Here is a 15585-nt window from a genome sequence, read left to right on the forward strand (position 1 = left end):
CAATATGTACCTACTGGCGGAACACTCAAAGGGTTCAATTTAACATCCCTCAAGCTCACCTCAAGATAAATCCGTTTTTTTAATCACATTTGTCTTATGACATTCTTTACTCCATTTCACTAGTAAAGTTCGTTATTTGTCAATGCTGCAGCTTATTTACACCTCCAACACACCTCTGTATGCTATTAATTACCCTCTGTGTGTAGTTTCATTTATGGTTTCCTAAAATATAGGTCTGAAAAATCAGGCTTAGATAAAGCCCATTTGTGATTCAAATAGAGCTCATTGACTACGCCTTTTAACCCAAAGCACTCTGGCTCTCATTGATTGACCAGCGTCCCAGCTCTAGCCTTACTTGGTCTTAGTTTGGGTTTCAACGGCTCTGAGTGAGTGTAAATTGCTATTGTTTCTATTCTAGCCAGAAACCCTGAGGGTCTTCCACTCCCAATTTGACATTTTTTTTTGTTGTTTTTTGAGTAGGTAAACTAGGTCATTTTTTACCTAGCCTTAGCTGGGGACCATCAGCAGTGGTTCTGATCTGTATCTTGCCACTGGATCCAGACTAGGAAGGAGAAAGCTGGTGACTTTGCACAACCTTCCCTCACTTAAATCCAGTTCACAAACAAGTCATGGCATCACCTTCCTGATGTCATGGTCCTCTTTGAGAATGAAGGACAAACAACTTGTGAGTAGGCCCAGTTGCCCCACTGGGGACCTAACTGGCCAGTTCCAATTGGGCAACGCAGCTCCTTTTTTCCTTCCTTCCTTCTCTCCATCCTTCCCTTTTTCCCTCCCTCCTTCCCTCCTTCCTTCATTCCTTCCTCCTCCCCTTCACTTCTCTCCCCTTTCCTTCTCTTCCTTTCTCTTCCCTTCCCCTTTCCTCCTTCCTCTCCCTTTGTCCACATGGGATATCATACCAATACCTACAGGTGCTCCACCCAAAGAAATGTAAATTTTGAAGGCTGAAACCTAACAAGATTTCTTGGTGTTTACAGGCTATACTTCTGTCTTAGAGACCATGGGCCTTAAATCCAATTCACTCTGGCTCTCCTTGATTGTCCAACAATAGGTCCCAGCCCAAGCCCCACTTAGTGGTTATTGTTTGGGTCCTGATGGCTCTGGGTGAATGTAAATAGTAATTATTTCTGTTTTGGCCAAAAACTCTGAGGGTCTTCCCCTCCCAGAGTGATGATTTTTTTAAAAAATCAGGTAAAAGGGGTCATTCCTTGGCTCATTTCTTAACTAGCCTAAATCACTGAATGAGCATTGCATCAGTCAAAGTGAGAACTTGGAAAGACTTTGGCTTAGAAAGGCCATCTCCAGTCATTCTGATCTATATCTTGGCACTGGACCCAGATAGCCCCAGAGGAGAAAGTGAGGCTAGTGACTTTGCACAGTCCTCTCTCACTTAAATCCAATTCATTTGAAGTCATGGCATCACCTTCCTGATGTCGTGATCTTCTTTGAGAATGCCTCTAATGCCTAGCCTTAAATCACTGAATGAGTGTTGCCTCAGACAAACTGAGACCTGGGAAAGACCTTAGCTTAAAAAGGCCATGGTCTCCCACTGCATCTGGGGTCATCTCCAGTCATCCTGACCTATTTCTCACCACTGGACTCAGATGACCCTGCAGGAGAGAGTGAAGCTGAAGATTTTGCACAGCCCTGTGTCACTTAAATCCAATTCACTTTCAAGTCATGACATCATCCTCCTGATGTCATTGATCCTCCCCCGAGAATGAAGGGCAAACAACAACACCAGTGTAACTGTGATTGTCATTTCTATTATGTTCCTGCCCAATTCCAAAATGATCCAAGGGGAAATGTTACAGTTTGAAAAAGTGAATCAGTCCAAAAGAATCTTGGAATACTAGAATAATAGAAGTAAATGGGACATTACAAGTCATGTAATCCAACCCCCTGATTTAACAGAGGAAACTGAAGCCATGAACAGGGAAATCATTCGCCATGACCATATGGTGAATCAATTCAACTCATTAGTGGTGGAGTAGACATTGGAAGCAAGGATGATCTCTAGATTTAGGTAAAAGTTAAATCAAATAAAAGCTTTTATAAACTTAAAGAAAACATTACTGTTCTCTTAGATGCAACATTCCAAGAGAGAGTGGTCACACGTCTGAACTGGAAGTGAAACTGCCCCTTATTTACTAGATGTTGGTCTTGGAAAGCTCACTTTGCATCTCTAAACTTCAGTTTACCCATCTATAAAATGGGGATAGATAATACTTTCCTTAGAGGCAGCTAAGAGGTTCAGTGGATGGAACACTAGAACTGGAGTCAGGAAGTCCTGGGTTCAAATTTGACCTCGGGTATTCACTAGCTCTGTGACTTAACCTCTGCCTTGACCCACAGGAGAAGGAAATGGCCAACCACTCCAGTATCTTTGCCAAGAAAACTCCCTACAGGGGTCACAAAGAGTCAGACACAATTGAACAATACTTTCAAAACCCAATTCCCAAGGGTATTTATTTCAAGAGAGATCTTAATAAACATTGAAGTGTTACAGAAATGTGAGTTCTTATTAGTGTTAGGAATAATAACTTATTTATTTGGCATTTTACAAAACACATTCCCTGCAGCAGCCCTGTGAGGTGGATAGTGCAAAAAAAAATCCTCAAGCTCTGTCCTGTCTGAATTAAACATTATTTTTACTACCAAGACACGGGTTCAACTCGGGACTCAGATACTTATTAGCTGTGCTATTAAGTGTTCCTCTGTAAAATGAGGGGGTTGAACTACATGACCAGTAAGCTTCCTTCCAGTACTGTATGTCCTGTTGCAATAAGGTATATGGTGACATAGTAGAAATTGCACTGGTTTAGGAATGATGGAGGAGGGCCTGGGTTCAAATCACAGCTCTGTCATTTACTAGCAATGTAACCTTGCACTAATTATTTTCCCTCCCTAGGCCTCAGCTTCCTCCTCTGTAAAATGGGCATGTGAGTCGCTGCCACGTGATCGTCCTGCCAGCTCTATCTATTACTCCCCCACAGGGTGGTTTAATAGTCCGTTGATCACTAAAACTGAGGCTGAGGCGCCCCGGGCTGTTGACGTGCCAGGCACTATTACAGTCCCCCGGCTGCTGCCCCCTTGCGGGGCCTCTCAGGCAGTCGCCTACTCACCCTCCCTGCCCCGCCCCGGAGGAGGCAGGCGTCACGTGACTCAGACCCCTCCCACTGGGAGCTTCTCAGTCTCCTCCTCCCCTGCCCTCCTTGGCGGCCCCACCAGCCCCACTTCCGGCCCGGGCGGAAAGCGGAAGTGTCGGGGGGACCGGCTGAGGATGGGGCAGTAGCAGAACTGAGCTGCCGGCGGCCGCGCCATGGAGACGGTGCAGCTGAGGAACCCGCCGCGCCGGTGAGGGACCCAGCCCGGGGCTGGAGACGGGTAGTGCAAAGGAGAGAGAGTGTGTGTGTGTGTGTGTGTGTGTGTGTGGGTGTGTGTAAGCGCGAGTGAGAGGAGCGAAGGGAGAATGTGTGTGAATGAGAGGGGGAAGACGTGTATATGTGTGTATAAGCATGAGTGAGAGAAGCTACGGGAGGATGTGTGTGTATGTGAGAGAGGGAGAAACTACTTGTGCATGTGTGTGAATGAGAAGGGGAAGGATGTGTGTGTGTGTGTGTAGAAGTGTAAGTGGGAGACTACTTGCATATGTGTGAACGAGATGGGGGAGGATCTGCGTGTGTGTCAGAGGGGGAGACTACCCGTGCATGTGTGTGGGGGGAGGCTGTGTGTGAGATGAGGAGACTGCATGCATGTTTGTAAGAGGAGATGAGGCTGCGTAGGTACGTGGAAGTGGATGAGGGTAGGGAGGATGTGTGTGTGGGGAGACTACGTGTACATGTGTGTAAGAAGGAGGAGGATGTGTGTGAGAGAGAAGAGCGGCTCTGTGGGCCGTGGGTGAGAAGGGCAGATGGGGCATGTATGTGAATGGAAAGGGGAAAGATGTGCGTATGTGTGAGAGAGTGGGGAAGACTGTGCAAATGTGTAAGAGGAGGCTGTTGTATGAGAGAGAAGGAAGGCTCTGGGTGAATGGGTGGGGGGGAGAACCAGTGTGTGCATGCATGTGTGTGAGAGGGGTGGGGAGAGTGTATATGTGTAAGAGGGAGGCTTTTTGAGTGAGAGGGGAGGCTGTGTTTGTATATGTGTGAGTGAGAGAGGGAGGGGGTGTGTGTGTGTGTGTACATATGTGTGAATGGGAGGGGGTTGTGTGTGCATATGTGTGAGTGAGAGGGAAAGGGTGTTTGTGAGTGGGAGAAAGCTGTGTCCAATTCCGTAAGTGAGGGGTGTGGAGTTGTGTATGTGATTAAGAGTGAAAAAGGGAGACTGTGTATGAGATCTAGTTATATCTTTGCTGGGTTCCCTGTCAAATACTGGGGAAGTGAGAAGGGTACTAGGTAAACATTTAGGTGATCTTTGTAGACATGGTCATTCCATATTAAGAGGAATGTCATCATAATGACAGTTATTATCCTTCAGATCTGGAGCTTGAAATGGCCCACAAGAATTTTCTTTATATTCTCCTCATAGGCTTTTTTTTTTCTTTTGCTGAGGCAGTCAGGGTTAAGTGACTTTCCCAGGGTCACACAGCTAGTAAGTGTCAAGTGTCTGAGGTGGGATTTGAACTGAGGTTCTCCTGATTCCAAGGCCAGAGTTCTATCTACTGCGCCACCTAGCTACCCCCTCATAGGCTTTTAAAGTTCAATCTCCACCATATTGGGGACAGAGATGAACAGAAGGGAAAGTGGTCTCTGCAATTCTAAATCTATGATTCTTTCATTCCTAAGGACCCTTCTCTATCTGTGTTCTAAGGTTCCTTCCACTTCTGAAATTTTAGATCTTAAATATTAATGCCCTCAGTAATAAAGCAAATGCTATTTGCCCTCATGAGTTAGATGCTCATACGTGTGTAACAGATAATGAAATAAGAACATTCTCACTTTACTTGAAGTTGTGATTTGTAAAATGACAAAGCAAGGTCACCTTTACTTTGCTTAAAGTAGCCATTTGTTTAAAAGTAGTTTCTTCACAGATACTGTAGTAGACTGTAAGATTCAGAGCTTGTCTTCAGGCTACTGTTGATGCTACCTTCAGGATTCTTTGGGTGGCATGTTGCCCATACTTTGTCCATGTTGGCAAAGAGCACTTAGGTAGAGTTGGCAAAGGCTAGTTTAAAGGATTGGTAGTTTGGTTTCTGATGGTGACAGTATGCATATATATGACAGTATATACAAAAAGCCATGTATAAAACTTTTCAGGTTGTCACTTGGACTATAAAAAGACATTTAATGACTCTCTTGATATTTTGGATCTTTAGTCTTTTTTACCAATACAGAAAGTAAATTGATGCCTTCTCATCTCGTGTGATTCTTATCTTGTCTCTGTAATTTCTCCATAAAGGATCTGTTCAATGTGGTTAAGACTTTTCTGGAGTTCTTTGAATATCATAATATAACATGTAATCTGTCCATCTGTTTCCAGAAGAATAGAAAAAGTAATAGCTTATTCATTTATAAAAAAAAAAAAAGAGATGATTAAGAAGACATCAATCATCGTCAACATATTTTTGCTTATTTTCTCATTTCTAAAATCTTTTGAAGATTGTCGATGGGTACCTTAAGAGTATCCTTGATGAAGATATGACAGGAGAACAGGTAGACTTTCAGTGAGAACTTTCCACAGCAGGGCACTTCTTTTTTTTTTTTTTTTAACTTTTAGGCAATTGGGGTTAAGTGACTTGCCCAGGGTCACACAGCTGGTAAGTGTCAAGTGTTTGGTCTGAGGCCGAATTTGAACTCAGGTTCTCCCGACTTCAGGGCTGGTGCTCTATCCACTGCACCACCTAGCTACCCCTAGGGCACTTCTTCGTAGTAGAGGTTGATTAAGAGGTACAGAAGATCCCACTGTGTTTAATTTTTAAAAAATTGGTAGAAAAAAATGCATCCCTAACATCTTTACTCAAATAAGGAATTTCTACACAAATACTAAAATGTTACACAAATGTTAAAATCATGCAAGATTCTATGACAGTCAATACTAGGGGGATAATTTCATTGATCCATTAAGTATCAACCTCAAGAAACAAATAAGACACATGTTCTTGTAAATTGTTCACGAGTGTCATAGAAGCTGACCTACACACAACCCAAGTAGAAGAGGGATCTCCTGTCAGTAGCAAGGTTGTCCAGATACTACTAATGTTTATACATGACATTGTTTTGATTACATTGAGCTCCAAAACACTACAATGAGATCCATTGTCATTTACTGTTTTGGTTATTTTTTTTTTCCTATGTAGATGTGTAAGCAAAAGTGGTTGAAAAAATGTATGTTGCCTAGGTAACATTTACTGGAATATGAAGTTCATTGTGATAGTTTGATCATTACATATAAATTTGGTCAGGTGTTATAAATGGATAGTGAGATGAACTTAGAATTGAGTAGGAGGAAAAGATCAGATTGAATCATTTGAGAGTTTGTACCTCCCTGTTAGTGTCTTAAGTTGCTCTCTGCCACAAAAGAACAGCTCTTTGATGCTAAAATTCTTCCACTGATGCTATGTGTAATCAAGTCATCAAGCTCCATTATCTCAGGAAAATCAAAGTTGAAGTTTGGAAAGATGCATAGGGTATATGTATAGTTGTAACATTTTGCCAAAAATAACTCGTGGGTGAGAAGCAGTGTTAAATTGAATTATTAAGATCCTTTTTTGGTTGAAATCTTTATTGATGATCTAGTAATGCCCAGGTATAAAAATTTTAGTCTGAAAATTTGGGGGGAAATACAGATGAAACCAGTAGTTGCATATCCTTTAAAAATAATTGTGTTTATCTTATTGTTATGGTTATGTTTTGTTTCTTCATTATCATCAATTCAGAATCTGTCCCTACCTCCCAAACTGCCTCTTGTGACAAAGATGAACAAAAGCAATTCAGCAAAGCCAGTTGTCATATCACCTCTATCCGACAGTATATGCAATATTTCCTCCTCCTCTGAGGAGATGCATTTTCTCAACCCTTCTCTGGGGCTCATCTTGGTCCTTATAATTACATGGGATTCAGTTTCATTTTCCTGTTCTTTCTTTTTGCGTTGTTGCAGTCTGTGTGTATATTGCTCTGTATGTGCTCTACATTTCACTCTGTATCAGTTCTTATAAGTCTTCTTATGGTTCTCCAAATTTTTCATAGTTGTCATTTCATATAACCAGTTGTCTGTCATTTCAGCACAAACTGTTTTCAGACAGTTCCTAATATGAAATGCCATAGAGTTTTAGGAGCATCTAAGCAATCAAATAAAATTTGTCTGTCAAAATATTATCAGAGACCTGCAGCTGTTTCTTCCACTGTAATGTCAACTTCCTTTGTTATGTGGTGGTATCTATCACAGTTGAAACAGTGCATTTTGCTTTTTTGTAAACCACAGAGTTAGTCAAACTTTCAAAGGAGAATTTGTTTCATCTTCTTTTGTATAAGCTGTTTATACAACTTTAATTATACTTGATCTATGAAATATTGTCCATTGTTTGCACAGAGCTTTAAAATTAAAGTCCTAATCATTGCAGATAAGAACTGTTTGGAGTATGGGGATGTGTTCATTGTAATTCCACATTTCATAAACACTATCATAAGTTCCTGAGAAGTTTTGTTTCATTGTTGAAACTTGGAAGTTTTTGTGATGTCAATGGAAATTATTCTTTAGGTTATTTTTTGTTTTAAAAGGTCACTGCGGTATTTCTGTTCTGTTTGTTAAAGTTCTAGTTGAGGAATTGTTTCAGGAAGACAGTGTGAAGTGGTAGAGACAAAACTGGGACTAGGGGTCAGAAGGTATGAATTTCAGTCCTAGCCCTACCATCAGTGAGCTGTGTCACCAGAGGCAAATCATATCCCCTCTCTGGGTTTCATTTCTCATCTGAAAAATGAAAGAGTTGGATTCTATAAGATCCTTTTTATTACAAACACTCTGAATTTTAAGACTGCTTGTCTATTAAAATTCTATTCTCTGAAGCCTCTTTCCAAGTCTAATGTTCTATGTTCTAAGGCAGGATTTCTTAACCTAGGGTTGAGAAATTTGTTTGTTGTTGTTGTTGTTATTATTGCTTGTTTTCATTTTTGATAAGTTTTTCAATGTAATATAATACAATTTAATACAATAAATATAATATAACTAAATATAAATGAAATATAATGTAAATTCAATATAATATAATATAATTTCCTTGGAAAGCTTATGGAAAAAATATCATTCTGAAGAATCTATGGGCTTCATCAGATTGCTGAAGGAGCCGGTGACACAGAAAGGTTGACTCCTGTTCTAAGGCCTTTTCTAGCTTTAACATTCTGTGTGTTAAGGTCCCTTTGATCTGCTACAGTCCACAGCAGGATTCCATGACATTTGTCATTTACAAGATACTATTTACCATTTCTGTAAGTAAAATCCTTGTATGTTTCTGGCCAGTACTACTAGTAAATATATTTGACACTTTTAGGTTCCCCCCTCCCTACCCTCCTCACCTCTTCTGGTTTTTCCAGTGTAGTTTTCTAGAAATTTACATGTTTGTTTTTCTCTTTTTCCCTTATTTTCTTGTCAGAACTTGTAGCTGCCTTTCAACTAGTTTAAACCTTTTCTTAAAAGAAAAAAAAATCTTCATTGTAACTACTTCCATATTTCACCACTTCCGGAGCTTACTTTTCTTTGTTGTGTGCGCTTCATTAGTTTCAGGAAGCCATTGTGTAGAAGACCTAATGTACACAAAAGAAATATTCCCCTGATATGCTCCATTTTAATCTCCTTTTAAATGCTCCTTTCTCTTGCATAAAGGTACCAAGAGAAAAAAAAGAATAGAATTCTTTGGACTTTTAATTTTTAATGGGCTCATGTTTTTTTTTACTCTTATAATTTATACTCAAAGTATATTTATATTCAGGTAGTTATGATTAGGAAACACGTCAGCAGAAAATTTTCAAATATCTATACATTTGGAGAATTTGTTCTGAGCAGGTCTTAAACTCTGTTCTGTTCTGCCGGGATATTTTCCCTGCTGATGATAGCTAAATGTATGATATGTTAATTCACTTAAACACATTTATTTAATTCTTCTTATGTACATGGCCCCACCCAGAGACAAAGATGAATAAAATTGACCACATGGAGTGAAAAGGAGCCTTAGAGGTCACTTTGCACAATCCTTTCATTTAATTGATGGATAGCTTGAGGGACAGAGAAGGGAGATTTTCCGAAGGTGACATGGTGAACTCATGCCTGAACTGAGGCTAGAAATTAAATCTTCTGACTCCCAATCCAGAGCTTCTCCTGTTTGATTGTGTCCTTACCCACAATGAGCTAATAATCTATGAGAGAAGAGGACAACTGTGATACAGGCTAGACTATTATAAACAAAGTGCTATAAAAGATTGGAGGAAGAAGTGATCATTTCTATCTGAGAAGATGTCAGAGAAGACTTCATGGAAGAGGTGATACTTGAGCTGGGCCGTTAAGGTTAGTGAGTACTTAGGGGTACACTTTTCTCTCTTCATGCTTATATAGCGGCATGATGTAGGGTGAAGAGAGCTAGACTTAGAAGCAGAAGACCTGGGTTTGAATCTTGGCTTCAGTACTTATTAGTTAGATGATCTTTGCAAGTTTCTTTATCTCACTGAGCCTCAGTTTCTTCACCTAGAAAATGAGAATAGTAATCTTTCTATGCCATACATACATATGAAGAAAATGTAAACCTTAGAGTTTACATTTGTAAGTTTACATTTACAGTTTGTAAACCTTAGAGTGCTGTATAAATGTGTATAATTAACTTAGCATCTGTTGTCCTAAGGTTTATGCCTTTTTGACAGAGCTCCTGTCTAACACAAACGGATGCTTATAGATAGGAACAATCTCTTCTCTAGTTCTTGGGAAGAACCTTCACTTTCAGAAAGCTTGAGACTCTACATTTACTTCACATTTTTTTTACCTTCCCTTAGCCACAGGCAAGCCCAATTATTATTAAACATTGTTAATTAAACAGCATAATTCATGTTGAAGCCAAACAGCTCCTCACCATACTTTTGTATTTCTGCTTTCAGGCAGCTGAAAAAACTGGATGAAGATAGTTTGACGAAGCAGCCAGAAGAAGTGTTTGATGTCTTGGAGAAACTTGGAGAAGGGTAAGTGTGCCACCTCAGTATGTCATATCACGTAGGATGTGGCATAGATTAAAGCAGGGATTTGCAAAACCATGTGATACATTTTGATGAGGTTAGCTTTCATTCTAGATAGGGACCCTCCTGTTCATGGAATATAAGCCTGAGATGTAATAAAGGGCACCTTGGTCATTTGTTTACTTCTAGGTTAATACTTTCACAGACCTATTCTTGCATCTGTATAAAATGTAATCACAGCTGGAACAATAAACCCTGAAGTTTGCTGTGGTTTGTGAGAAGACTCAGTGAGTTAAATTTTAGTATTGTAAGAAGCAGCATGACAAATGGAAATCCATGGGCTTAGTGTTCAGGACTTGGCTCCCACATTTATTAGCTGTGGGAATGTGGGCAGGCACTTCATCTATCTATATCTTCCTCTGCAAAATGGAGATAATTTTGATAACAACCTACTTCACAGGGTTGTTGTGAAGAAAGTGCTTTGTAAACCATTGAATGCCAGAAATGTGAGTTAATTGTCATTTTCCCTTTCAAATCGGCCCTTTGTTATAAACATGTTCATTATATGATTTTTTTGGTCTCAGACTTAATTGAAAATGATGGACACAATCTGCTGTAATGGTAGAGAGAGTCCTGGGTTTCCTTCTGTTTATTCTTGATGGAGCTCCTACCTCTTTGTAAGGAGCTCCAAGATGCCTCTTGTGGAAAGTCGAAGAATGATTGACTCTTAAACATGAAGCAGAAGAAGAAGACAAAGGGCAGTGCCCAGCCACATTGCTAGAAAGAGAAGACCAATATGGCTAGAAGACTATCATGTCTGGGAATTACTGAAGTATGAAAAGAGAACTTTGTATCCAGGGTCTTGGTTACCATTACTAACTTCAGCTTGACATCCTTTCCTTTACAAGGTGACAGTCTCAAGCAAGACATTCAATAATTAAGTAGTGCTTGTGGGAGGAAATAACTTTAGTGTTTGGGCCTCATACAATGGCTGCATGTGTATAAGAACACAGCAGAGTATAGTAGAAGGGGCACTGAATTTGGAGTCAGAAAACCTTTTACTTCTCTGAGCCTCAGTTTTCTCTCCTATAAAATAGAAGTTATACAGCCTACCTCATAGGCAGTAGTCAGGGGGATAATAATACTTCACCTAACTACTTCTGCCCAAGTAAAGAGGAGGATACTAATTCTTGCAAAACCTCTACCTGTACCAATAATGAAAGACATGAGATAAATTAGAGAAAGTACCTTGTAACTGTAAGGAGCATATAAAAAGTAGCCATGATTACAGTGTCTGGCACGTGAAAAGTGCAGTGTGCTTGTTTCTTTTGAATGGGATAAACTCAAGCATCCTCTAGCAAGTGGTCATCACTTGTGCCATTGTATTTAAAAGGAAGAGGCTGTAACATGGAAGAAAACAGATCAGGCCTCATTAGATGGTCTGGCAGCAGATGGGTTGGGAGGTACCACTTATCTCCCTCAAAAAAAAAAAAAGTGATAATAGAAGAAGAAGATACCAGGAATTATCCATGAAATGAATTAAAATGAAGATTTTCCTCTATTTTAGTTTAGATCTTCAGATGTTTCTGGCAGAATACTTAGAAGTTTCCTCCTACAAAAGCTGTCCTAAAGAAAATAGAGAACTTGAGCTCTTTCTGTTCTTGGCATAGCCTGAATGCTCTTTAAATGAAGAACAAGGTTGCTGTTCTCTTCCATTGGTCAGACTGCAACCGATGCAGAGATTTCTATTATTGGCAGTTGTATCTGGACAAGCAAGATTTAGGAAATTGCTATAGACAGACTTGATTAGGAATTCCACTCCAAACTGGTGCTATCCCCATATATGTGACTTGCTCAGAAAATGAGTGGACGATATATATATATGTATATAAACCAATTCATTGACTCCTATCTCATTCTGTGCAGATCCCAGTTTGAGGATTAACTCTTGAAGATTATAGCAGTTTGTTGTTTGAGGAAGTTAAGGTCTAGGAGAGTGACATGGTAGAAGGAGCTCTGACCTGTGAGCCTGAAGACTTGAGTTCTAGGCCCAAATGCATTACTTGCCACAAACTTGTGTTCGCCTCTTCCTTAAGATGAAGGGTTTGGAATAACTGATTTCTAGGGGACATTTTAGCCCTTTACATTTATGTCTCTGGACTTGGAGTCAGAGGAACTGGGTATATTCCTCTCGGTATGTTCTATGGCATTATACCTCTCCTAACCTTTGTTTTCTGTTCTGGGAGACAAGCGTATTAGAAAGGAAGATCTCTAAATTCTCTTCCAGCCCTTTTGGTCTGTGGAAATCTTTTATAGGCCTAAACTGAAATCTAGACCCAAACCAGGTTAAATGGAAATCACTTAATGGTCAGAATCAGAACCTACCACCTTCTTTCCCTATGTTTAAGGTTTTACATTTTTAAGTCTTGCTACTGGATCATTGCCTTGTTCTCATGTCCAAGAGTTTGCTCCTGCATCTTCCATACTTCCTGCCAGTTCAGCTAATTTTATGAGCCAATTACATTTAGTCATGCTCAACTTTTCTAGGCTAAAGCTAATTATTTGAAAGCTAAGATAATATATGTTTGTCTATTCCCTCCCTTTTGCAAATAATTTTATTGAATTGATGATGTGAGCTGGCAAAATTTCTCAAGACTGAAGTAACTTTCTTCTTCTTCTTCTTTTTTTTAGACAATTGGGGTTAAGTGACTTGCCCAGAGTCACACAGCTAGTGTCAAGTGTTTGGTCTGAGGCTGGATTTGAACTCAGGTCCTCCTGACTTCAGGGCTGCTGCTCTATCCACTGTGCCACCTAGCTGCCCCCTCTTCTTTTTTTTTAATACTGTTCACCTATCTGTCTTTCTGTAGTAGGCAGACAAGGATTTGGAGCCAAACTTAATTACAATAATTTGTAATTCTACTTATATTAGTTCACATTTTTATAGTATTTTAAGATTTACAATGGCCTTTCCTAGCAACAACCATGTAAAGTATGTAATGTGAAATTATCCACACTTTATAGGTAAAGAAACTGGTACTCATGGAAATGAAGTGACTTTCTGGGATTTAGACTCTAGTCTTCTGAACTCAAGTCCAACAATCTTTCTACCATACCACATCATTTGCTTCTGTAAAAGTTTTTGAAATAGAGGTATCCACAACTGTTCAGAATGAAATGAGCTCTTTTCATATTTGTGGCCTTGAAATATTGGAAGAGAGCCACATGGAAGGAAGGTCAGACTGATACCATTACATGTCAGGTCCAGGCGGCAGATTTTGACTTCACATAAATGAAGTTGTCAGTCATGTTATAATCTGCCTTGTAGGAGAGTGAGTTCCCCTCATCTGAAATCTTCATGCAGAGGCTGGATAATCATTTGTAGGGGGATATTGTAAAGGAAGACCTCTGAGGCCCCTACCAGCTTTGAGAGCATAGGATTCTTATTGCCAACATGAAAAGACATTCTTCGAACAATGAAAAAATGTGTTGCTCTTTCTGCGAGGATACATGTGTTACTTTCTCACCAAAGTAGTCGTTGTCTGTCTCACCTTCCCCTATTGCATTTGACTGCTTTGACTGCCAACAGAATAACTTGGAATTTAATTGGAATTTTTGTTTGTTTTGCACAAAGGCATTATTAAACGTGTGAAGAAAAGGCCTTAAAATGAAATTGCATGTTATTTCCTCCTCTGTCATTCTGACTTTCATTGAAAATGTAATCTACTTATGAGCAAGATTGTTTAAGTACTTAAGTTCTTGAGGGAATATGCACTGAAAAGAGTTTGCTTTTGCTATCTTTCCTTTATTATGCTGGCATTATAAGAGCTGAGATAAGCTCCATTCACATTTTGCTTGATCTGAGAACCTAGAAATATTCAAGTACCAAAGCTAGAGAACTACTTGACTGGGATGTTGTGGAGGGACTTCCTCCCCTGGGTGGGGGTGGGGCTAGATCACACCTCTAAGGTTCTTCTTACTTCCAGATTTTAGATACAAAGTTTTATGATTTGAGGGACATTTTAAATATTATTGCACATGGATTGCCAATGCTGGGGGTGGGGTGAGGGGAGCATGAAGAAGACTGAAGCAGCCATCTCTTAATTTTACATTTACATAATTTATTTTCAAGAAACTAGCTCTGCAGTCTACCCATATGGCTTTTTAAAACATCAGCACAGTGGGCAGCAAGGTGGCACAGTAGATAGAGCACTGGCTCTGGAGTCAGGAGGACTTGAGTTCAAATGTGGCCTCAGACACATCACACTCACTAGCTGTGAGACTCTGGGCAAGTCACTTAACCCCAAATGCTTCACCAAAAAAAAAAATCAGTATGTGACAGGTCTTTTTAATGAAGACTTTCCTTGTGGCACTTCAGCTGTCACACAGGGGTGTTTTTGAGGGGCGGCGAGCACCGTGTGTGTGTGTGTGTGTGTGTGTGTGTGTGTGTGTGTGTGTGTGTGTGTGTGTATGTGTTTTGGACAGTGTGGGCTATAAAGTCAGAAATGATAGGTGGTTTTATCCTTTAGTGTTTGTTCGTTTCCTGTCTCCTGGCTTGCTTTGACTTCAGCTTTTCAAATTGACTTTTGTCCTCTGCCCTCTGTTGCAGGTCCTATGGCAGTGTTTTTAAAGCTATTCATAAAGAAACTGGTCAAGTGGTTGCAATTAAACAAGTTCCTGTGGAATCCGACCTTCAAGAGATTATCAAGGAAATTTCTATAATGCAGCAGTGTGACAGGTAAAGGTAACAGGGTATGGGTCTGATAAGCACAGCTGTTGAATTTGTTGCATTTATAGAGAGGTTGAATCCTGGAGGTAACACTCATATTTTGCAGAAGTAAGAACTTGGTGGTACCACATTGCACATTCTATTGCTCAGAAATATGATTCAAAGTGTGTTTCAGTAGCCGAAATTGTCTGATATGTGCCCAACCTAGCACAATTCAGTTTTAATATTTGACCAGTTGAAGAAGGAGCCTATTTAAGAACTAGGAAGAAACGTCAGGGGCATGTGTGTGTACACACCTTGCCTTTTTTGATAATGATCTCTTTCACTTCCGATGGGGAAAACATTTCTGAGTGTTGAGTTGGGAAATTGTTAAAATAGTCTCTGAGGTAGGAAGGTTAAGAAAATACTTACCACTACCATCCTTCTCCCTACTTATTCTCCTTTCTCAGCCCTTGAAGTTTTATGTTTTTTTGTTTTGTTTTAAATTCCAGCGTTAAGTAATAAGTGCTTCTTCCTTTTTTGAGGAACTAAGGCTTGTCAACTTCTGCAGCCGGAAGTCAGCCATGCAGGCGACCACAAGAAAACAGACAAGCCGTCATGAAGTTCCATTACCGCCAGGGCTTCCATGCCAAAGGCCACGGCAGCCACTTCTTGGGGTGGCTCTGAGTCAGGCTCCTAGCACGGTGCTGT

The 15585-nt window shown here is 40.1% G+C and overlaps 1 protein-coding gene across 1 annotated transcript in view; it reads left to right on the forward strand.

The window, feature by feature from the left end:
- Nucleotides 1-3273: 3273 nt before the first annotated feature.
- STK4 (serine/threonine kinase 4) overlaps nucleotides 3274-15585 on the forward strand; it is a 115340-nt gene continuing 103028 nt past the window's right edge. The window contains exons 1-3 of the mRNA XM_027851632.1: nucleotides 3274-3375; nucleotides 10095-10175; nucleotides 14776-14904. Coding sequence (XP_027707433.1) covers nucleotides 3341-3375; nucleotides 10095-10175; nucleotides 14776-14904 — 245 coding nt within the window. The 5' untranslated portion in view covers nucleotides 3274-3340. The remainder of the gene's footprint in view (nucleotides 3376-10094; nucleotides 10176-14775; nucleotides 14905-15585) is intronic.

The sequence above is a fragment of the Vombatus ursinus genome, unplaced genomic scaffold (assembly GCF_900497805.2).
Source record: "Vombatus ursinus unplaced genomic scaffold, bare-nosed wombat genome assembly UNPS02000580.1, whole genome shotgun sequence".
NCBI classification, from domain to species: Eukaryota; Metazoa; Chordata; class Mammalia; order Diprotodontia; family Vombatidae; genus Vombatus; species Vombatus ursinus.